The 25,068-nt window shown below is 47.8% G+C and overlaps 1 protein-coding gene across 3 annotated transcripts in view; it reads right to left on the bottom strand.

Moving 5' to 3' along the window:
- LOC119450077 (zinc transporter 1) overlaps positions 1-25,068 on the bottom strand; it is a 69,509-nt gene that overhangs the window by 14,531 nt on the left and 29,910 nt on the right. For 2 of the 3 annotated variants that reach the window (XM_049665629.1, XM_037713438.2), the window contains exons 2-7: positions 15,979-16,239; positions 13,621-13,855; positions 11,033-11,251; positions 9,552-9,719; positions 8,208-8,290; positions 6,278-6,460 (exon numbers count right to left, since the gene is read on the bottom strand). In XM_049665629.1, the coding sequence (XP_049521586.1) occupies positions 6,278-6,460; positions 8,208-8,290; positions 9,552-9,719; positions 11,033-11,251; positions 13,621-13,855; positions 15,979-16,239 (1,149 nt within the window). Of the gene's footprint in view, positions 1-6,277; positions 6,461-8,207; positions 8,291-9,551; positions 9,720-11,032; positions 11,252-13,620; positions 13,856-15,978; positions 16,240-24,476; positions 24,613-25,068 lie in introns of those variants that run through there. The other variant, XM_037713437.2, reaches the window with a different exon arrangement.

Here is a 25,068-nt window from a genome sequence, read left to right as displayed (position 1 = left end):
AGTAGTGTGAATGTCGCGGCTACTATAGGTACTTCGTGCAAATCCGCTTTGTTCTGGTGTCGCGAGTGGACAACTCGTAGACCCGAGAATGGTCGACCGGCTCGAGCGCGTCTCAAAGGGTGTGGTTGTGAGCACCAAGTGATTGTGAACGTGCCATGGTAGTTTGAAAGCCCATTCTGTTAATCCGCCTTTTTCATTTTCCTGTGCTGCCCTCTGCCGCACGCCACCGGAAACGTTTTGGTAGGGTGCCGGGGCTTTCGCCGGTTGATTTGTGAACCTGCGCCCTTGTTGAGTGCGCATCGGTTGTGCATTTCGTGGAGCGCGAATAATTATTAATGGCTTCTGCGGGGCAGCATGTCGTTCCTGGAAGCCATGTAGCACTCACCAACTATATATATAGGTTGAGCAGGCGTGATAGCGCTGTTTTGTTTATAGTTTGGCCTATAAAGGTACGCTGAGTACCCTCTGCCGTCGCGGCTGCTTTGGAGTTTGTTGTCGCTGATGCCTACGCTTGCACCACGCTTTGCTTTAAATTCTTTTTTCACATTCTTTAGACATCTTGCATAAATAAGAAGTTTTCGAGCCCGCAGCCTTCCGCGTCGGATTTAGCAGAGCGGTGCGCTTGTTTACATCGACATCTACAGCCACAGATCGTCGTTAGCGTGAAAAATTGGCAAAAGGTGCATCGCTGATATGAAAAACAAATGTCAAAACGTAGAATAAAACACACATACCTGCTCATATGAGCCACGTTATTCCACCGTGAGACGAGTCAGTATGAGCGCCTGAGCTACTCAACGGTGACTGTAATCCAGTTACAAATATCGGGCTGTTAATTTATTACTGATTCTCGCTTTTCTTTAACTTCATCATACTTAGTTTGCGCGTGTCATAAAGCATTATTAGAGAAAAATGTGCTCACATAAGCGCTCATTTAAAGGCCGTGTTGTTCTCCCGCAAAAACTCGGATGTCATCGCTGACACCGTTGGCATATAACTGAGCGAGGCGGCTGTTTATGCTGCTGTACCGAATGTACCGTCTCTTGTTTCGCGTTTGACGCAGAGATAAACAGTACATCTCAGCAATTAAGAAATGCGTGAGCATACCAACACGTACAAACCGACCCATCTACGTTGCGAATACGAGCGGCAACCTACGGGAACGGTGACCTACAGATGTAGGCACCGCGCTGTGTCGCCGCTTGCAGATTATTGTGTACGCGCCGTGCGAAGCGAAGAGTAGTTTATTTCAAATCCTTAAGGCCAGAACTGAACTATAAAAGCAGTTTCCTTCGTCCTAACTTGCTTACTTTTCAGTACAGGTCCGCCGGTAGCGGGTGCACGAACTCGACGGAGCAAGGCCTAAGCTTCGCTGAAATCAACATTGGCTCAAACGTCATGTGCACGGATTGAGAGGCCCGGTCGAAGCCTTGCGCATTTCAACCTTTCAACTTCGTAGGCATGTTTTGACTAAATTTGAGCGCGATTATTTATATATACCAACGAAGGTGTTGCGGCTATCGCGTTATCGGTTCGACGGCCTATCGCGCGGGTTTCGGTCGAACGATGGTATAGGCACGGTGATTTTATCCGTGCCGTCGACAAGAAAGCCCGTCGCACTACCAAAGCCAGTCTTACGCTATACGCACACTTTCAGTACTGCACTGACGTCGAGCTACCAGTGGAGTTTCAACGCGGTACACGGCACGAGTTGTCAGTAGCACGCGTATACGAGCGCTTTTTTTTTTTTCGGGGGATGTTTCCCTGAGATGGGGCCGCACGGCCGCGCGCGCGACCCTTCCAAAACGTTTCGCGACTAATCCGCCAGGGCAGGGCGCATGCGCCGTCGGGCCGTGAAAAAGGCGGATTGTACTTTTAGTGATCATTTTGTTCTGTGTTTTCTTGCGATAAAGTTGAGTCGCGTGTTGAGCGTGGGAAAGGGTGGATAGGCCAAGAGCGCATTTTTTAAGTCTTTGGTCCTTTCTTTTCGCGAGACACCGACATTTTTTTAATTTGTTGATCATTAGTTTACTGAGACATGATTGCTGAAAGCTCAAGTAGAGAAAGCGTCAGTGTTTTCACGTTTTGTTGTTTTTACGTTTACCTAGGCTAGACAAAGCCTAAATGCTTGATTTAGATTATGACTTGTTTTTGTATTGCACGCGTTAGTTCTAAGTGTAAGTGTAGAATTTTGATTCACTTTTGCTTTCATGTCGTTAGTGTGAGTTTTAGTATTTGTTTGTTTTTTGTTAGGATCGCTTCTGTGCTTTATAAATGTGGTGCTCGTTTTGCCGAGCGCATTTTGACAGCAATAAGTGGAGGGCTATTTCTTTATGCGGTGACAGTTGTCGGATTTCATTAAGCACTTTTGCGAAGTGGCGCCCAAGCGCATAGATTAGCTACGCTTAGCCTTTGCGCCACGGCTTTCGGGGGCAAAATTAAGTCATCTTCGGCAACCTTGATCTTTGGCAACCCGCCCGCATTACAGTTGAGAATCGCTTGCGACGCAATTCTGATTTGATTAAGACCCGCGCATTGACAATTAAAAAAAAAAAAAAAAAGAAAAGGAGGTCCGTATATCGAATTTCTCTCTCAGATACTTGTCTCGTGTTGTTCGGGATTTTTTGTTGTTGTTTTATTTTGTTTTGTTTTGTTTAGCGTAGCCAGATCTCGAAAAATGCTTTGTTCGATGATTTTGGTCTGGCGGTTTGGAGAGCATTCGGAGGGTGCTTGCTTTGGCCGGAGTGGTTTGGCGTTGTTGATTCTTGGTCGTTCCAGTGGACATTATCAGGACCGAGCAGCAGAAAAGACCACCGGCGGGAAAAGCGGCAGAGCCGATACCTCCAGACCATCCTAGACGTCGCCCAACCGGCGCATCCATTCTTCCGAGCTGCGTCGGACAGCTCGACCTCTGGATGCATTGTCTGGCGGCGGGGGTGCTGTTGTGCCATAGCACCGGCTATCATCGCCACCCGTCCCTCTGGGTCCTGCCGACTAGTCGCCAACGGGAGGCGGCGACACAATACGGCGCGGGGGGACCTCGGCAACTGCCCCGTCTGTGTCCTGCCGACGTGCAAGCAGCCCCGGCCATCATCGCCACCCGTCCCTCGGGGTCCTGTCGACGAGTCGCCAGGGGGACGCGACGACACAATGCGACGCGAGTGACGTCAGCAACCGTCCCCTCTTCCTCCTGTCGACGAGGAGCCGCCGCCAAGGGGATTTAAGGAGGAACCGGCCCATTGTTAAGCCAGAGAGTCGCCACCGGCCTCCCCGTCGGTCTGGTGCGCTCTTACTGCTTTGACCAGCTATCACCAGCTAAGGGCAGCTATTACCAGCTATTACCTGCTATTCCTGCTATATCTGTACATATTTGTACATATTGTATAAAGCTTTCGTCTCCTCTTCGCCTGCTTCAAGACTCAGTCTCTCGTCCCGGACCCCGAGTCGCAATAGCGTACATAACTAACATGGGGAGCGGTACGTTAAAGCTCTCGTTTACTCGAGCTTAAACGTATACATAGGTGCACGCTACAAACTGGTCCAAATTAAATATCAGGGACCCACTACATAGGGTCCCTCATACACCCGCAAAGCAGCGAACACGATCGTGAATGCCTTCTAATGCAGCCTGTCTCGGATGTCTCGCGTTACGCTTTTAGACAATGACGCTCTGAACGACGCGCCTATAGATTTTACGTTGGGGCGTAAATGGCCGGGAAATCTCGCAATACATGTTAGCACCCAACAGCTCCTCTTACTCATATACAGGGTGTCCCAATTATCACGCAGCAGGATTTTAAAAAAGAGGAACGGCGCTAGGCGAAGCAAACCTATTGCGTATTGTTTCCAGTACAGTGGAGTAGCCGCCAGTAATTTTTTTCGTTACTGATATTTAATTAGGTAATTCTAATTAATTATCTAACTCGAGAAGTACTGCCCTAATTATCAAAGTGTCAATGAGAACATTGTAGAGCAACATGGAAAACTCCCGATACAGCTTTTTGTTGCTCAATACGTGCTACATAAGAGTGTTCCCGAGCGTGGAAGAAGTCCGAGAATACACGCAAAGTGCCTCGAGCGGCCAGTCGCGCGGAAATTTTGCGTGTATTCCCGGGCGCCTTTGACACTCGGAAAAACACATTGGCGGCAATTCTTTGGCACTCGGAAAAACACATTGGCGGCAATTCTTTGGCGAGTCTGAAGGTTACATTGGCCGAATAAAGTACCACATCTACAAATCTCAAATAAGCACGATGGTGTGAAAATCTGTATCTTTAGTAAAGGTTACCATGCAGGATAAAGGCGTCTAATGGGTGCGCGACCATGCTTTTGTACATTTGTGCGCGTGCGTGCGTACGTACATGTTACGCGCGAGTACACGACTACGTCATTCAGTGTGTGCGTGCCTGCGATAGAGCTTTATGCACGAGTCAGTGAAACAATTTTATGGATTCTCCCCTCCGCCCCTCTCCCCACACAAAGAAAAAGAAAGGAATAGGAACTATGAAAACAAAGATAAATGTAGAAGATAAAGCAAATGGAATAAAAAGCAAGTGAACTCCCGCCTTAGCTATACACGCTATTACGAGCTTAAATGCAATTAACAAATACATAAAGAAAATGAGGAGTTGAAGCAACTCAACCATGGAACAACGAGCCTCATGCATGTGGAACGGCGTTCTAAGCCGGGAAGGGACGACGACCACCGCATACATCTTCTATACGGTTCAAGACCCCCTTGGGGGCAAAACGTTTTTTTTTTTTTTTTCTTGCTTAATTTTCTAGCCGCTCGCTGCGAAGGAAGCACTCCGCTTTTATCGGACACTCTCAGGCCCGCGTGGGCATTTTTTTCCCCGCTCCAGGGCAGATGCTACTCCTCCAGCACCAGCGTCGCTATCTTATTATCATCACTTTTTTTTTTTTTTTCTCTCTCAAAAGTCCCTTTCGGTCGCTCCTTCGTTCAGGTCATTGGGACCTGCGGTGGAAAGGGCTAGCGCTACGAAAGGGTTGGTCTTTTTTGTTTCTTAACCTGTTGGGGCGCGCAGAATGTTTCCTGCAGGCGCGGCAGATGGTTTATTATACGCAACAGGGTTGATGATGTATGCGCGCGTCGTCCTTATCTGCGCTGCAGGCGACGGCAGCTCCGTTCACAAACACGATCCAGTACGCTGCGGCATCTGTGCAGCGTAAATGTGAGCCGGTATAATGTAAGGATTCCTTTCGCTCGATTCTATACACCTTTCTTATTATGCACCCTTCACGAACGTTTGATCATGGTGATAACGCAGGCGGAGTGCCACTGGCATCACTGACGAAGCGGTAAAGGAATTGTATTGGTATAAAACCGTTACATTACCCCGACTGCGTTTCCTTTATATATATATATATATATATATATTGACGCGTGTGCTCATGTGCTGAATACAAACCTCCACTATACAGTACTCCCAAGTTTGCCCTTCGTCTTACAATTCACGCTCAACCCACCATTTCGTAAGTGCGTTGTATTGCAAGACAGCGTAGACGGCAGATCTCCTTTATAATACGGCTGGCTCCTTCGGGCTCATTAACGCTCAAAACAGGCACCTTAATTGTCAACTCTTTCTCGACCTGCCATGCTGAGGCTGTACTTGTAGTCAATAAAATTCCAGGAATCGTAGCCGCGGCCTTGGCAGCAGAGCATCACAGAGCCATGCTTGAAGTATATACACGGAGGTTGCATGTCCCAATTGGTGTTTCCTAGAGGATATATTTCACTGCTAGGTGGACGAATACCGGGCAAGGAACATAAAGGAGGACACGAGTGGTTAATTTCCAGCTACAGCATGTCGCCTCTTGGCGTATATAGTAGTCATATTCCTGCCATTGTGTCTTCCAAATTGGTTGTAAGTTACCGTTCATATCGTCCTTTATGTTCCTGACTTACGGCAAATAAAATAAATGCTCTGTCTTGAGGTAAATATGTCATTTTTATGTAGAGAGCTCGCCTTATAAGTTTCTCTCTCGAACTGCAGATGATCAGGAGTGACGTCTAATTCTTCTCATCATATATATATTTTTAGTATTACTTTTATGCGAAAAGTAGTCGTCATCATTATCAGGTGACTAAATACATTTGAATTTATTTTCATTTCAATAAAAAGTATTGTAGCGATAGCCTCGCCTCAGGGGCTACCGATATCTTTCACCGTGGTGGCGTCGGATGTTTTAACATAACGCTATGTACGAAAGTACCTATCTACGTGCGAGCATGCACGACTGCATAGTATATACACACCTGACAGAATTCGGGCTGCACCGTGGTGGAGGTGATCCCCTGCTCGTGCAGGTAACGGTTCAGACGGTCAGCTACAGACGCGTACACTGCGGGCGAGCCGAACACGATGTGCACCGTGGCGATCAGGTGCGTGTTGGTGAGCTGCCACAGGTGGAACTCGTGCACGTTCAGAATGGCCGGGAACTGAAAGAGGGTCATCGGTCACGTATACTGCAGTACGGGGGATGGGCGAATCGGACGTACAAATTTGGAACAATGACACACACGGCAGTCTTTCTCTAGAAGACACACACACACACACACACACACACACACACACACACACACACACACACACACACACACACACACGCACACGCACGCGCACGCACGCACGCACGCGCGCACGCGCGCACGCACGCACGCACGCACGCACGCACGCACGCACGCACGCACACACACACACACACACACACACACACACACACACACACACACACACACACGCGCGCGGCGCGCACGCAGGTACACGCACGCACACACACACATACACACACACACGCACGCACACAAAGAGATATTTAAACCATTTCCTTCTCAAGTTCACAACCGAACATTTCAACTATTGCATTCCACAATCCAAGTCAGTGAACACAGTGACTTATACGCTCGTTATAACCGCTTTCGAAGTACCTCGCAGAAATTCTAAGTGTACAATGTTAAAACATGGACGATGTATAAACTGTATGCGCCAGAGTTAACGCATGTTAAGTTACATCTTTTGAAAAGGAAATTGATGCGAGACCTAGCAAGAAGAGAAAGAACAAAGCTTCCCAAAAATAAGTAATAGCTGAATATTTACGACACGGGCTTTTCATTATTATAGGTATAAACGAACACATCACTGTGCGACGTTGTAGACTTCCTTTACTGCAGGTTATTAGATGCCTTAAGTACTGGCACTGTAAAGGATCCAGGATAACCATTCAATCGCGATTCGAGATATGTGCTGTACAGCCACGCGTTCGAGTGGAGACAAAAAACGTCGGAAAATCGCGGCCTGTATAGTTGTGGCCTCGCAAACGCGGCGTGCTCTAGCTTTCTATATTTCCTATCGCACATCAAACAATTTCCGTCGTTCACACTACAAAAACGACACTGCAACTAATGTGAACAAAAAGTTCAGGAGGCGACTGTTTTGCATGCCTCACCGTTGCATGCCTATTCGTTCACAACAGTCCTGCGTGCATTCGTGCCCATTGCAAAAGAATACAGCGAAACATTCGCTGCAGAAAAAAAAGCCTATCACAGTGGCCTCGCACATCGACATTTATAGCCGGCGCTTTCAAGAGGAGATAGAAGAGTGACGGGCGGTGCCGCACCGCAGCGCATTGCCGTGAACACGGTGCTGTTTTCACAGCAATACACCGCTGTACTGCTGCTAAGCGCTACGTGAGTTCCAGACATGAACGTGAGCTACGTTTACGTTAGATAAAGTCGAATCAAGTCGGCTTGTTGGGCCGAAAGTAGGTCATCGGGTTCACGTAAGCGTTGGTTGGACGGGTCGTACGATCGAACCTGCCTGCAAGGGATGGGTTGGCTCGCCAAACCCGCTAGACAAGATGTATACATGTACGCGCTGTCGGGTCGAGCTGCTGGGTCAACTCGACTTCTGATTCGACCGAGTCGCGTCTAGTTCACGTAAACAAAAATTGAACGGTAACTGCGAAGAGTGACGAGAAGCTACAAGCGGCTCCGAGTAGAGCACATTGATTCCCTAAGCAGCTGTGGTGAAATGAGAGATGTGCGACATCTACTACACAGTCAACTAAAGACAAAACCTGGACGAAATAAGTCCACTCATTTTGCCACATGAATATTCAAGTCTGTATAAATAAGTCAGTGAAGCAACCCATAAAAGTAACCTTGAGCGTCATAACACATTGCTCACCTCTTGCATGATCCTCTTCTGCATCGTGGCGATGTCGACGTTATGCGGAATGTTTTGAAGGAGGATGAGACCCGACTCTCTTACTGCGAGAAGGCAGAAAAGAAATTAAGGAAGCCGGGCATTAGAGAGGCAGTGCACTGTTACATGACTCAGGCCAGACGTGTGATACTGGATGAAAAACGCGGAGCATCGCCAAATTCTCTGTCCCGGCAAACATCTGTATTACATTTTATTTTCTAATTCTTGCATTATTGCGTATATACAACGCACCTGGATCTGTCAGGTAAAAGTTCCAAATGCTGAGTACTGCGCACCTAAACCGTCAAATTCTCAACTCTTAAACAAGAGAGGACTGTCTTTTGGCAGCGGGATACTAAACCTAAAGAAATAAAATGCGAGTTAGGTGCAGTGATATCTTATACAGCAATCGTCAACAAGCCCTCAAATTGAGTCAACGGCGGCTTCTGTCGATCGCACTACAAAGTTTTGCTGATTATATATGCGCTACGCTAAACGGAAGCACACAATGTGAGAGCAGCACGCAGGCGGTGCTGCGCCGACGTACAAGTACGTTCTGCTGGTCAGCACCCAATCTCTGATGAAATAATCATTCTCATTTCTGATCTGAACTGATTGGGCCCGTTGGTCTTGAAGAATCTCGTGTGGAATCGCGAACGTTTAACATCGACGCTCGTGTCCTTATGTTCCTGCCTCGCTGTTACATGTCTGCGCTTTCACGCGAGACGTTAATTCTAATTGGGATCGCTTCTGACTCGACCGCGAGGGAATGCGATGTTATACGTGACTGCAACGGTATAACATAATTCTACGCCACTGTTCGTGCTTCAACATCGGACAAGTGTCAGTCTCTCCGCAGTTTGTATCGTTTCAGTGATCGGGTTTTCGCGGAAGTGCAGATGCCCGCAGTATCCCTATGGGATCTCGCACTTCGTGGCTCCTGAGAGTCCGCCACGAGAACTAAAACAATATTTCTAACTGAAAAATTATTCACGTTGTGGATACTCCCGTTCGCTCCAGTTCCTATACACTTTCCTCACCAGTATGTATTGTTTGCTCCCCGATTCACTCCCATACGAAGACATTGTAGCGTTCCATTGTAGTATATAGTGCAGGCCGAAAGGCGGGACGCCTCATCTCATATATCGTGTGAGGCACAGCAGACATTCACTGACGAAGCAAATCAGCTCTCGCTTTAAGTCGAGACACTGCTCGGCACTTTGTAAACTGCGCCAATGCATCGCGGAAAGCTGTGCTGCGATTCGCCCGATTAGAACGGTACATGCTCGTAGCATATACCCTCATTATACGCATATGTATACTCACTGCGCGGGTAGGAGGTGCATATGAGTATGGCCACGGCCACCACGGCCAGCACTGGGTCCACGTAGCGCGGTAGCGCCCCCTCTCCGAAGTGCACGGCGCATGCGCAGCCAACCACGAGGAGACAACCCCCGCAAGTGCGCATCGCTTCCAGCAGGCACGAGCGCCAACCTGCGTGCAGCAGCGGCAAAGGACGTTCTGTGCGTAAGTAACGTATATACCGACTCGGCATAACTCGAAACAACGAACAGTAAATCCAACACGAGTTACCAACATTAAATATATTCAGGAAAGCAGAGACGTGATGGCGTATACATACGTGTATCGGAACAGCGGAGGACGTATCTGACAACAGAAGCGCTGGTGACGACACCTTGCGACGCTGTGTGTGAACCATAACGCAGCACGAACATTCTTGTACTATTTCCCGTACGACTCTTCTATACGAAAACATATACAAAATACCTTCTCGATTATTATGCCTCTGCCGATTAATTTGTACCGGTCTATAATTGAGCGGGACACAGTCGATCATAGCAATGAATGCATTCAGCGTTTTGCTTATAGTCTAAACATGTCACGCGGTCTCACGAGATGACGTCCTCGGCGCAGCTGCTCGCGTCGACGTCTTCCGTTTCTCTTCGCTACTTTAAAACTGTCCATTACTATAAAGTCATATTCGGACGCAATGCCCGTGGGCACAATGCAGACTCCGCTATATATATTGCACTTTCTGCGATGCCGGCCACCCCTAACTTTTCGAAGTGCGCTATTCAACTGCCAAGCCTTACGCTGCTGTATGTGCATGGCTATTATGATTATTACCTATACGCAAGTGTGCGGGAACACAACTCGCGCTCACAAATCGTAAGGGCTCGAGAGCAGTACACCTGGTTAGCTTTCCCGCAGACATTGTGCCATTATCTCTGAGACCGCTAGGACGAGGTACGAGATTTGCAATTGGGGCACGGATTAAGGACCACATTTCGTGCACGCTCAGATGCCTCGAGGCTTGAGAAGTACCGGTGTATGTATGCATTAAATGTGATGGCACTCCTTCAAGGTAACGATTATGATATTCCATTTATTTAAAGCTGCGTCTTTCACGCGCCTCCCTGAACGTTCTTCGACTGCAAAAAGAAAACGCACGCAGGCACACGCACACGCACGCGCACACACGCACACACACACGCCGGCAAATTCGCAGTAGACGCAAAGGCAGGTCTACAAGGGGGGTGAGGGAAAGGGGGTTTGTTGACCCTCCAAAATTCCACCTCCTGCCCCCCCCCCCCCCCCCCCCGAACTGAAATTTAAAATCATGCAGCATGCTCAACAGCATGCACTTACTAAAACGTGAAGGTGCTGCTTGTCCTTTCATGCGTGAGGATTACGCTAGCTTAGTTCCTTTGGTTAGGTGCATATATTTCGCGCACGCACTACGTTAAGTGCAGAGAGAGAAAAAGAAAGGAAGGGGGCTCACTCACTCCTGCCGGCGTCGGAGAGCGCGTGGTGAGCGTGCGCGTGGGTGGGCAGCAGGGACTGCAGCTGCTTGGCGCTCGGCTCGTCGGGCAGCTGCATCTGGCAGGGCAGCGGAGCCTGTTCGTCCTCCTCCTCGGTGCCGGACTCGGTGCCCACCACGAAATTCACCTGCACCTCGGTGCCCTGCACGATGCGCAGGTTGCAGCCGCGACGGACACGGGTGCCTGCGAGTATACGACACAGATTACTACACAGACACGGAAGACCATATTTGACTGACCCGCCGTGGTTGCGCACGTGCTAGGGTCTCATGCTGCTGAGCACGAGGTGCCGAGTTCGATTCCCGGCTGTGGCGGCCGCATTTCGGTGGGGGGCGAAGTGCAAGAAACGCCCGCGTACTTAGATTTAGGTGCAGGTTAAATTTTGAACCTCAGTTGGTCTAAATTAATGCGGATCCCTCCCTCATAGTCCCAGAGTTGCTTTGGGACGTTAAGATCAATCAATCAATCAATCAATCCATCCATCAACTTTCCGCATGCAGCTGAAGGCACCAATTAAGTGTACGCTGCGATCGAAAAGCGCGTGCCTGCATGAGCGCGAAGAAACGCGCTGAGATAGCTGTTTTATACGTGGCATAGGAAAAAGTTAGGCGCGAGAACTGCCACATGCACATCACTCTCGAGTGTTTTATTTCTTTATTTGGCTGAAATTGAAAACGTGGCAACAACTGTAGAGCCGTGGCTTCTCCGCAAACAATAAATTGCTAAATAATTATACGAAGACGAAATGAATTTGATACATAAATGCTTTCATAATAAAATCGCTTCACTTTATTCAAGCTTTTTAGAGCATATCGCTCTGTAATGACGCGTTACTCCGTGGCGGACATAAATGGCGCCTAGCGTTTAAGGAACGGCGAATTAGGGCCAACACTTCCTATAGTGCAGCGCTCCTTGGTCTCTCTATCGCAATTGGCGCTTTGCGATGACCCTTTCATTGAGGTACTATCGACCAAAAAAGTTTACGGACCACGGGATCTCAGAAAACGCTAAATATCCGAGCAGCCTTTAAAAGTAGCCAGTAAAACCGTACATCACAATGTTGTTCGCATATACCAGTAGAGGCTAGAAATGGGAATGCCAGGCTGCGTTTTGAGGCTGCGGAGATATTCAGCTTTTTGTCAGATCCCTTGGTCCGTGAACTTTTTTGGTCGATAGTACGGTCACATCACGTTCATTCTGAATGTCACGTTTCCTTCACGTCTCATATGAGATATGCAGCTTTTATTGCTGCAATATGACACGTGCACGAGACACTGGAAAACGGCATAGTTTGCCCCCGCCAACTCAACTTAATTAGTGCAAGTCGCATCGGCGATGAAGCTTCCCAGTAATCTCGAATTCTCTGTTTTTACTTATCTGAGACAGTGGTCACGGAAACGGCACGAGGGCACGCCGTGGTGGCACAGTGGATACCGCGTTGAGCTGCTAAGAACGAGAGCGCGGGATCGAATCGCGGTCGCAGCAGCCCACGGTATAACCACAAATGAGGCAGTGCAGGGTGACAGGGGCTAATTGGGCCCCTTTTGAAGTCAGAGAAGCGCAGAGCAAAATTAGCTTCGTATAAAGGTTCGGGAACACGGATCAAGATAAATGGGCGACTAAAGCGCACAAGTATTCGTACCTGAAAAGCGTGGGCACAGAATGGAGTGAGAGGTCGAGAAAGTTGGCAACCAAGTACAGGGTAATTCAAAGTGTAAATAGACAACCAGGAGTCATCAAAAAGAAAGTGAGAGAAACAGAGACAGTGAATTGGATGCAAAGAATGGAAACAAAAAGGACGATGGAGATTTACAATAATGAGAAGAAATAAATTAGATGGAAAAATCTGTACGATAAATACAAAGGGCAGTGCCTTGCTATCTGATGCTCGAGCTGGTTGCCCATACAGATAAAAAACATACCGGAGCAAATATTCGCAACAAGATGAGGCATGTGTCTGCTGTACCGAAAATCCGGGGACCATTCAGCACATTCTGATGGAAACCAGTGAGACCCGTAGGTAACGTACACCTTCCAGAAGCGCTTAGATTTAAAGTGGGCGGAAGCATCAACCGGTCAGCAGTCTAGATAAGCAAGATAAGTTTGGAGTATTGGTGGAAAAAAAAAAAAGCCGGGAAGAGACTGATGCGACCGGGTCCGTTACATGCACAGGTAGCGGTAAAAGGTAGGTAGAGAAGTTTTGAGGACGATTAAAAAAACAAAACATTAATGAGATGTATATAAAAATGATAGAATGATAAGCACGTATAGCATACCTGATTAACTCAAGCAGGCTAGGTGACTATTTGTCACCGCCCCGTTTCAAAGGAGATGCCAATAAATCCTTATCATCATCAGCCGCGTTTCGATGGGCGCGAAATTCGTAAACGTCCGTGCACCGTGCATTGGGTGCACGCTTAAGAATTAAGCCTGGGTGGTCAAAATCAATCCATAGTCACCCGGCCTCTACGGCGTGCTTCATAATCATATCGTGGTTTTGGCACGCAAAAACACGTAATTTACTTTTTAAACACCGTGACCAAAGCACGTACCTCCGATGACGATGTAGCAGACGATGTCGACGGCCAGGCCGAGGATGCCGAAGAAGAGCAGCAGCATCGGGTAGTGTGGCTCGGTGTTCTCGTGCGACGCGTGCACGATGGTCTGCACGGCCGCCACCGAGATGGCGAAGCAGAGCGCCATCAGGAACAGCATGTTCACCAGCGTGCCCAGAACCTCGACGCGCGCCCAGCCGAACGTGTTCTTCAGCGTTCGCTCCTGGCAGATCTGCAGAAGCGTGAGACCGCCGTCCAAACTATAGGGACGCCGCGAGCTTATTCCCCGTGCTGGTGGTTTTGTTCGCAACTGACACCGCTTCGCCGCAAATTTGATACGCCTGGCGCAAGGCACAGATGCACGTCCTTGTTGGGTGCACGCGTGTTTCAAGCGTGTTGCGCAGGTCTCAAGAGCGCAGAGTGGACTGCCGAGCAATGAAAGAGTCAGTCGCGCAGCTGTGTCTTTACTGAATACGACACGCCAGTATAGTTCTGGAGAAGCCCGCGAGGAGGAGAAAGATTCGTGAAAGAGAAAATTGTCATCCATCCGACTGTATAGCAGAAAGCTACAAAGAAAACCCGCACTGGGTTCTCAGAAAGGAAGCTGCACAGTTGAAGAAAAATTCGTGCTGGTCCAGGGATCGAACCCGGAGACCAACGCCTTTCTATAGGGCAGTCGCTCTGCCATCTGATATAACCGGGGAAACTAGCAGATCGCAGAGCGAGGCCGAATTAATCGACAACTCGAGGCGATCTGCTAGCCTACCGGTTATCTCAGATGGCAGAGCGACCGCCTTAGAAAGGCGTTTGGTCACAGGTTCAATCCCTGGACCAGTACGAACTTTCCTTAAACCTTTCTGTCTCAGAAACCCGTACAGATGTCCTGTGTAGCTTCGTGTTATACATTCGGGATGAATGGCAACTTTACTTTCAAACAATTCTTTTTTTTTTTTTTTAACCAGCGAGCCCTGTTGCCCGCGTTTTACGGCCCGAGGGAAGCCTTGTGGCGCGCCTGTTTTAAGGATAACACATTTAACTCAAGTACATGATACACCGCGCAACAATGCCTCAATAGCCGAGATGCGAACGTGAACTGACACATATACAATGGGCCATTTTAATATCAAGAACACGGCATGCCCTTAAAAAAGCCTGTGTGTAGTGACATCTCAAATTTCGAGTCCGAATGGCAAACTTTGCTTCTTTAGAAGAAAACCCGATTGTGTTCAAAGAAATTAAGAAACGCCTAGATTATTAGCTGTTCATCTATACACACATCTAGATTAACAGCTCTCGCATCAGGAGTTGCCTGTCTAACGACACGTCACCATAGTCATCATAGCGTAACTTTGTCACTGCCGTTGATTCGTTATGTGCACGGTTACCTTATATATCGTAAACTTCTATTCTTAGATCTTTTCACAATTTTTTATTGACGTGAATAAATAACGAGAAATTGGCGCCCAGCGAGGGTGCCGGCCGGCTACTTCATTTACCTAAGATCGTTAGTCTCAAAACATGACAAAAGTAAATAAATAAATAAATAAATAAATAAATAAATAAATAAATAAATAAATAAATAAATAAATAAATAAATAAATAAACAGAGAGCAAGTGACACAATTATCACTGTTTCAGAGCGAAAGTGCCTACGTCACACATACATTTTTTTATTGCTATGTCTACGTCTGTTGCGTTGCATGTTCATATTACTATAAATACACAAAACGGAAGAAGTTAGAGGAAGAATAGAGGCTACTTAAACGTACAGAAAATCACTAAATAAATCTAGTCTAGCAGACAATTATTTATTTCAAAACTCTCCGAGTCGCTTTTTCGAACTTCGCATCCAGACCGCCGCTGCGCCGGTGACGTCAACGTTACACCACGAAGTTCACTGCATTTCCTCCTATCGTCAACCTTTCCGCTTTTTCTATATTCCCTGCTCCCTCTTTCCCTGTGTCCGCGTATTTCGGCCGCTTTTGTCCTTGAATAGTCCCCAGTAGTTATGGAAACTGATTCCCAAATACCTTTCGAAAACGACGTGATAAAATTTTATTGGCAATGCAGTTAACTATAGGCTCGAACAGCTCCAACTTGTGCAGGAATGTCAAGGCCACGTCGTCGTCCGTACTTCGCTTTTTGCCGTCTTTTCCTCTAGCATATCAAACCTTCTCTCAGGGTAATGAGAATTTTTTTTTCCTTGGCATTGTAGAGTGATAATTTACTGACGCAGCTCAACTTTGTTTTGTTTTGTTCCTTCTTTAGTCTCCCTCCAATACCATACTTCTCTTTGACGTTCCTTTAAGCCAACAGATCGAGAGTGGAAAGAGCGGCGTGGTGTGAGCCACGTACGTGGTGGCTGATGACGAGCAGCACCAGCGCCAGCACGTTGTACAGCATCTGGTAGGCGTAGATGAGCAGCACCAGCGAGTGGGTCACGTGCGACGCCACGATCTCGGCCAGGAAGAACAAGCCCGACAGCACCAGCGCCGCGTACACGCGACCGCAGCCGCCGCTGCCGCCGGTCGTCGGCGTCGCTTTGGACATGTCCACCGTGGTGACGACGGGACCGCTGGTTGCGGAGGAGACGCCGGGCGATCCCGCTGGCTCGCCCTGCGTGTAAACCATGCGGCGGGTTCAATGAGGCTGCCTAAATTTACCGTTATATATCGCGCATCGGCAGCAGGTTTGGTTTGGTTTGGTGCCTATAGATATAGCACAACCCACTACGGGGGATTGGCCATGAATCGGGCGGCAGTGGGTAGAAAAAGGATGAAAGTGTCAGTCTCGTTGGTTGGTTGGTTGGTTTTCTTGTATAAGTGGTTCATATATACAATGGATGATTGGCCACTTGGGTGAGTTACGAAAACAATTAGTCGAGTCTAAACAGAAACACTAATGAAAAATTTTGAATAGATAAACAATACAGATAATGACAGATAAATTCGTCTTGGTGCCGGGTTCGAATCCCGGACCAGGACGAATTTTTCTTCAACTGCGAGGCTTTTCTTTCAAGGAATCCGTATGGGTTTCCTTTGTAGTAAAAGCTACGATTGGGTTGATGTCTCATTTTCCATTTAATGGATAAAAAAGAACGAAGTTAGATAACGATTCAAGAGTTTAGCAAGGAAATCATCCCGAATAAATTGTATACCTCACAACAGCTGCGCCAACATTCCTATTATAATCTCCAAGAGAGGAGGCTCCCAAAGATACAATATCGAGAATGGTAAGATTCTGCGGGATTCCCCCTTGCCACCTTTCCCCAAACAGGACTCGAGCCACCATTTAAGTGTATTACTCTATCTCGCTTTTCCGAATACCTGCAGTCGGCGCGAAAATTGGCAGCGACAAATTCAAGCATTCCATTAAATTCGCTAGTCTGTAAGGAAAAAAAAGTGCACTCTCGCCCATACTGCGAAGCCGTGACGCGATAGCTGGCACGCAGAACGATCTGCTGCCGCGAATAAGATTTCATTCATTGTGAAGGTGAGGCTCCCTGGTGGGGAAGTCGATAGACACAACCTATTTCTTGCTCCTCTTTCCTAGGCCACCTTTACTACCCCATCCTATTCTGCCTGAGAAAAAAAAAACAATAACCGAAAACGCTGGACCCTAAATATGTGGCAACACCTTCTTCCAAAAAAGAACAAAAAGTTGAAATGTAAAGAAAGAAAAAAAAAAGGGGGGGGGTGTAAATTAAATGTGAGCAGTGAGTGTCAGTCTCGCCAATATAATGACCTTCTATCTGAAGTAGATCTATAAGTTCACATAAGGGCATCGTGCAGGCAAACACATCGTAGTGCATGGGTCACTTGAGCGGCACGCCATGCGGTCAACTGTGAAGTATGGATCGAAATGGAAGCAGGAATTGGTTTACAGTGGCAGCTTTTATGGGTTTGTCCACGGTTCAAGATGACTTACGGCGTTCATAAAAGCCGATGCCATTTATATATGCCGTCGGGAAAGGAGTGAATAAGTCGAGGTACAATTTGTCATGTGGTTCGGGATGTTCGAAATTGTTGACATTTATTGTGGCTGCGACACAACTCTCAAAGTCGCAGTTGGGTACGTGATTTAATGGCTTCAAAAGCAGACCCCCTAAAACCGAGAACGATCTTGGTCCGCGGTCAGCAGGCACTTTGCAAATGCGAGCTCTAGTGGTCCTTCAGAGATTGCAGGCAACGAGCAATATTTTTTGGTAAACATTGATAACATTAATTATATTATGTACTATTCGCTGTTAGCTAAATTTCTTTACTTCTTTTTATAGTATGTTACCTCCTGTGCCTGACTTATTAAACGTTAGATGCAAATGATTTAATTACCCGCTTCACATACATTTCAAGCTATGCGTTTCGAGCTGCGTCATTTTTTATTACTTACTTACTGCGTGTTACCTCCTATGTCTCACTTACTGCGCCTTTCTGTGACCTGACTTCACACACGAAGTCAGGTCACAAAATCGTGACATATATCTTCGCTGTATTTATGTGACCTGACTTTTTCGTTTGTACGTCAGTGTGTGACCTTTCTCTATATTTCTGTTGCCTCTCTTATATTCAGTGCCTCCTTGTAGCCGCTTTTTTAACCATTTTTTATTTACATGAAGAAAGAAGCAGGCAGCTCTTCTCAAAGGCGTTAATATATCCTAAAAATCACGAATTTACGATAAGCATCGAGCGAAATAACGGTATGAATAAGCACCGTGGCTTCTGAGGCGTTGTCGTCGTGGCGTATACAGTCTTCGAAGGCCACATCAATGCTAGAGTCTCCGCTGACGATTTGATCCGATCGAGATGACTTGAGCCGTGGTCGTGCCGTTCTCACTGTAGCCGTCAAGTAAACGCAATTAAGTAAAAGCGAGGGCGACGAACTTTCGAGCCACTAGGGCTTCACCAATCGCCGTGAAGGTACTTGAAGATTGCGTCCCACGACTGGCGACTTCTGCGCTCGGGGCGATTAAGCGTGTATTTAGTGCCGAGCGGAGTAAGTTCACTGTGCGACCTTTCACACGCCCGTAGACAGAAGCGAAGATAGATCCTTTGTTAAGAGCCTACTAGGGAGCGAACGGCTTAAATGCTTGAGCATGCATTATCTCGGTAGCAGATAGGCGGGCGAGTCTACCGTGCGAGGCTGAGCAAACAGAAGACAGCGATAAGATGAAGCCGGTGCTTCATAGTCGGTTCGTCGCAGAATGCGGCGTTCCGAGTTTTACGAAGGCCCGGGAGCATACAGGCCTTGCAAGGCGTTGTTGGAATTCGTGAAGTGTGGATTCACTAAAATACACTTACCTAGCTGAATTTTCTTTTTCTCTCGAAGTTTGTTAAAGAATGTGAGTTGTTTAAAATTAAACGGTGGCGTTTGACGGCCAGAAACTGCACGCTGGTTCATGAGAGACGCCGTAGCAAAGGCAGTCCTTTTGAAATTGGACGGCGACAAATAGTAATCTATAGCCTGCTCTAGCTAATAACTACATCTACGGCAGTTCAACGTTTTGCATAACTTTACTTTGTATTGTGAAGTTACTTATGCTTCTGTAAAGGCCCAGCTAGGTTAAATCTTTTTCCTGTGTTTCTGTTCCTCTTTTTTTTACACCACAGCTCTAAACATCTCCTTGCTTATCTCAACCGCTAATGAGTTAACCGTATTGGTATGAATTTACTCAATGAAGTAAAATCTTTCTATTACGTACATCTGAACGACATAAGACAAGGAAAAATAAAGAAAAAACTGTCAGCCCTTTCACTGGGGTGGTGATGGAAGACCAGCGAAGCTGTACTATGGGGCAAATTATGTATTTCTAATTATGACTATTAAGATGTGATGGTGTAATTAATTATTTGAACTATTAAAGAATGAGAAATATATATGATCCGGTGGTTTTCATTTATTTAGTGACCACAGGGACCATGGCCTTATGGTCGCTACGGTACACCGCCATAGGGTGTACGGCAAAGGTTGGCATGTTCTTCATAAACACGTCACCAACGCCGCGCACGTTCGGTGCGAACGCGGACAAAACGCCGCCGCCGTCGACAACAGTTCTGCGCGTTGTTTGTGTGACCGCATGCACAACCGCTGTCAAAACGCTGGTGTGAGCAAGCGCGCCGGCAGCAGCGAGCGAAGGTTCATGCGGTCTATCGCTTCAACGGAAACTGAGCGGCGAAAGCACAGCGCATACAAAGGTAGGAGCCGTGTTGCAGATCGCTTTCAAGATACGGTGCGCGCAACTGCCCGGCGCCGCGCAAAGTACAATTTGCTCGCAGAGCAGAAGCCGCAACCCCTCCCTCCCGCGCTGCCTTCCCTCTGTCCTCCTTTCGCGTGGGAGATTGAGTCGCCAGTTCCCCTTGCGCCCGGCCGCAAGATACGCATTTGGTGCCGCAGCTAAACGGCGCCTTCCCTTCCTCCCTCCCGTCCCCCCACGGCCTTTCGCGATACCATAGTCCCTTAATATGGCGCGACGGAAGAAGTGGCGTTCGCTCTCCGCCGTGCGTTCGCTCCTCGTGAAAACGCGCGTCCCTCGCGCGCTTTTACTCGCACATACAGCATACGGCCAATGAAAGATTTTTTCTACATCCGGATGCGACCATCGAAGACTGGGCCCTTAACAGCTGCGCTGTAAAGAAATATCCCTACACAAGGTTTTGGCAACGAATTGATGGTTTTTCTCATGAACTGTCAACAACTCACTGTGTTGTAAGCAACATGTGGTTCTTCACACTGCTTAGTTCCCAATCATAATGGTGTGAAACATGGCCACAGAGAATTTGAAGGCTATGTACAGAACAAAGGTCTAACCTCGGCCGGATGCGACGCATGGACATTTGTGAAATACTACGGAGAGTGAGTGAGTGAGTGAAATAACTTTATTGAGGTCCAGAGAAGACGCAGGGGACACCCCGCGCCACCCGGCTAGTCCCACGTAGGGACCGGCAAGCCGAGCTTGACGGCCCGATCGCGGGCACTCTGGACGGCCAATACTACGGAGAGTCATATTTATATTCCGCACGATGTTGACAAATTATGCAGTTATCATGGTTGACACTCACATTTATGACAACAGTTTTGTTGTTTGCGCTTCTCAATATCGGTCACTTTCTGCAAAACATGATTGGACCAGATAGCTCCCATCAGCTTCGAAAGCTGAGTTCATGCTCCGGAATAATTTGGCTGCCTGGAGTTCTTAGATGTGCACATAAATTTAAGCACACGAGCCTTTTTTGCCCTCCGCCCCCATAGGAATGCAGTTGCCGCGAGCCAGAATCGAAACCGCGACCTTGAGCACAGAAGCAGGACGCACTCGTACTCAACACAGCGGCTTGGGCTAGCTGGTTGCCATGTGAGCACAATTACACTGTCATATTCCAAAATAACTTCTTGGCCAAGTTGCTGCTTAGATTTCCTAGGTATACTTGATTGTGGCACGAAATAAATTTCATGAAAGGGGCACAGAAGAAAGAAGACAGTGTAACGCCAAAGTGTGTGATTTCTGTCTTGGCGCCAGACTGTCTTCTCTCTTCTGTCCCTTTTCACGAAATGTATTTCGCGCCACAATCAAGTATACGAAGGAAACACTGTCATATGACCACAACGAAGCACGAGACGACGGAGAAACACGAACGACAGCGCTGCTTAGGACATATAAGGGCATGCCTGTTCGCGGGAGCAACCTTGGCGAGTATGAGAGCAAACGCGGCCCCAGAAGGGATTATTGGCTTCTCCCAAATGTTCGCGCTGTCAGAGAGGAAACGCTAGCATGTTCCACGGCCGGTCTGGAGTACATGTGCGCATACTGGAGTATGCGCGCATACTTCAGACTGGCCGCGCATGAACGAAGCCGGGCGGTGTTTACCTTGGTTGTGTCCCGCGGCCTCCGTCCTCCGCCCCCGTTGGGCTCCCGCCGGAGTTCCCCCATTCTCGAGTGGCACCGATCCCGCGGTCGCGCCTCTGTACGCGTAGTCGCGGTTCCCGTTGGTCAACTACCTCTGCGGGGGTTTCGTGGCTGTTCTGGAAGGCCCCATATCGGTCCCCTATCCCCCCCCCCCCCCCCTTCCGCGCCCCGCCTATTCTATCGAAGACCTATAGGGTGTTGGGCGAGAAGCTATACGGACGAGGGTAATATAACAGCGCGCTTCGCTGCTCGGGAGAGTGCGATGGAATTCAGTACTTTCCCTCGCAAAATCCCTTCTACCGACCCAGTTGAGTGGCAACGTGTTATCAAGATGACCCTCGTTAACCCCGACCCCCCCGCTTTGGTGCTTTTTTGGTTGTTGTTCTTGGCTAGCTGGTAATTTGTCCATCAGCATCTTTGTATCTTCGGCCGCGCTTTCCCCCTTTCCACGGCGCCTCTCGCGCTGGAAACGACGGTCCGGGACACCACGTCGGAACGAAAGGCGGCGGAACACTTGCGCGGTCTCCCGCTGTTTTGGGAAGGGTCCGAGGGCTTGACGGGAGCGAGACGCCGCTTTTCTCTGGGCGGGCTCGGGGTTACACCCGATATGGCGGCGAGGTCCTCTGCTTCGCTCTGGATGATTCTCAGACGGTTTCTTTCTTTCTTTCTTTCTTTCTTTCTTTCTTTCTTTCTTTCTTTCTTTCTTTCTTTCTTTCTTTCTTTCTTTCTTTATCTCTTCTTTCTTTCTTTCTTTCCTTTCTTTACTTTCTTTCTAAAGCACATTCTCTGGCTTGTTTTAAACAAGTTGCATGTGACGAAATTCTGTCGTTGCTTCGATAATCAGTGGTTTCACTGCTGAGAAGCTCCGACGGGAAACGTGCGGGTGACTGAATATTTCTTGTGGCCGCGGAGGCTATATACTACCCCTCAATTCCATGCTCTTGGCGTCTCGAGTTCCACAGAAACTTGCCATTGGAAGTGATGTTTTGTTTCCCCGGCGTGGCAGGGTTTCTCTGCTTCCTCGCGATCTCGCGTTCGTGACAGCGAGCCAAGCCTCCGGAGTGATTTCCTTTGTACGCGAGATTAAATTCCTCTGCGTCGGCTTTCTGATTCGATGAAGAACAAGTAACGTGGGCGGAATAAAAACCTATTCTAAGTAGCAAATATGTACTCTGGCTGAACAAAGTACTAGCATGGTCCCTCAATACTTTTAGGGACTATTAGTACTAGCATTAGTACTATAGTACTAACAAAGTACTAGCATGGTCCCTCAATTTTAATTGTAAAATTGTGTGTATTTTTAAATTGTGTGTAATTTTAAATTTGTGTGTATGTGTTATTAAGGGGCTGAGGCAATTAAGCACATGCACAGGCTTCACAACTGCTGATTGGGTACCAGGTGTGCAATGTCGAAGGAAACGAACTTACAAACAACATGCGAACAACTTAATAAAAAGTTCTTGCTTCTATATTCATAAATTGAAACCCACGGACTTATACACCTGCTGCTGGTTGTGGTATAAATACTATATGTTTGTACGGAAAACTGCGTTGCAGGTGTATCAACCGTATAAAACCTGATGGACGAACCAAAAGACTCCAAAACGGCATCATGGATAGTGTGAACGATCAGATCATACAGATTATATGCTCATGCAAATCTGAAAATACATTTTCTACTGTCGAAAACATGATATGCAGTAACCAGTGAGTCACGTTTGAGAAAGTGGAATTGGCATTGGACATAATGAACAATTCAATTCGTGGCATCAATCATTAAGAACTGAAAAATAAAGAAAGATGAGATGTGTGCAAATATAGGGTGTCCATGCATGTCATCTGAAATGACAATACACGGATCGATGTTTGTCGGAACAGGCTCCGCTTCCGTGTTACACGTGTTCGGGTAACGGCGGAAGATTATGCGAGACTGCCTCGACAAATTTCCTTTCTCTTCATTCACTGAAACATGCCGTAATGTTAACAAATATTGAAGGACAGCAATAAAATTTTGCTCAACCTTTATTTTTTAGAGGCGATAACCGCGTGCTTGTCAAGCATCACGTTAACTAACGCCGATCAAGAGCGAACTACACTGTTGTTAATGCAATTATGCAGTAACTGGACAAAGGTTTCTGAGAATGTACGTATACCTTGAATTAACGTCAGATACAACGTGCACGTGACCGCGTGCTCTCTTTCAACAAAGTATATCACGTGTTCGTCGTGCAAAGCGTGTTGCCAGTGAAAGCGAGACAAGAAGGAGCAAGTGATTCGGTTAAAAAGCAGACAGTTGTAATATACCGCGACCTCCTGCAGTTATTGCGGGACACGGACGATGTTCATGTGGCAAGATAAAAAGGAGATTTCCTATAGACAAAAAAAAAAGAAAAAGATTCAGAGAGCCAACAAAGTAAAGTAATTAGCGTACAGGAACAACACACTTAAAAAGAAATAAATGGAGTGCTTGCAACTCCTTGTGCGAGAATAACTGCCGGTGCCACTTAACTCAAATTTTGGAGAGCTTTTCGCACGCTTCCCATGGAGTACGTGTGGAAACGCGCCAGTGTGAACACACTCCGTTAGGAGTGCGTACGAAAAAAACTCTTTATAAATGAAATGGTCCGCACCACCAATTGCATAACAAAGAAGCAGAAGACGAGCAACGTGTAAAGACTCTCCAGAAAACCGAGTGGCCAAGGAACTTTTTTATTTTTGCAAGCGTGATCTAATCGAGCCCCAACTCACGGACTCCGTTTCTCAAGAATCAATGCTTTCATCTCGTTATCGGTTCATGGGTCACTAACGGAGTGTGTACGAAAAAACTATTTATAGTGGAGTAAAATGCGGAACAACTGCAACTTACTTCCCCTGCAGATGTTGCGAGCACTCCAGCTGTTCTTAGAGTTCAGCTCCGAAAGAAAAAAAAAGAAAGAAAGAAACAAGAGATACGCACGGTAGTAGAGATCGCCGGTGGCACGGCTGCCGCGGGGCCATCGTCCATCGCACCGGCTGTCATCGACATACGCGTGCATACACACACGCGCGGAGCGGCGATAAACAGAAATAGCGATGCCGTGCAAACGGGGTCGGGTGCCCGCGGTTGGGGATCTACAATCCAACACGCGACGCGATCGCAGCTGGGGAGCGCCCGAGCAAAGATCGGCGTTTCGCTCAGCCTAGCACCGGCGCGATAGAAGCGGGAAGTTGCAGGTTCGCTAAATGGAGGGAGGCCCCGGGAGCCAAAAACTGGGGAGGCCCGAAATAGCAGCGGGGCTCGCAAAGTTCGCCTAGGAGGAGAAAACAAGGAGTCGGAGAACCCTGCGGCGTCCGCGAGGCGTGTGTGTGTGTGACGAAGGCGCGCGGGCTGTGGTCCCACGTGTGGATGTCCGCATGCCAGTTTGGCTTCAGCGGTGTGTCGAGAACGGGCGGCGGAGTCGTTGGACGTTCTGCTACACGGAGGCGATTGCGAGTCTGGAAGAGTCGTTAAGGCTTGCGACATCGCGGTGGTCGGTTGCGTTCAAGGATGGACTTTCAGTGACGGCTGT

Source organism: Dermacentor silvarum, chromosome 4 (genome assembly GCF_013339745.2).
Source record: "Dermacentor silvarum isolate Dsil-2018 chromosome 4, BIME_Dsil_1.4, whole genome shotgun sequence".
Classification (NCBI taxonomy): Eukaryota; Metazoa; Arthropoda; class Arachnida; order Ixodida; family Ixodidae; genus Dermacentor; species Dermacentor silvarum.
The sequence above is the reverse complement of the archived record's forward strand: the minus strand, read 5'-3'. Positions and strand labels throughout refer to the sequence as shown.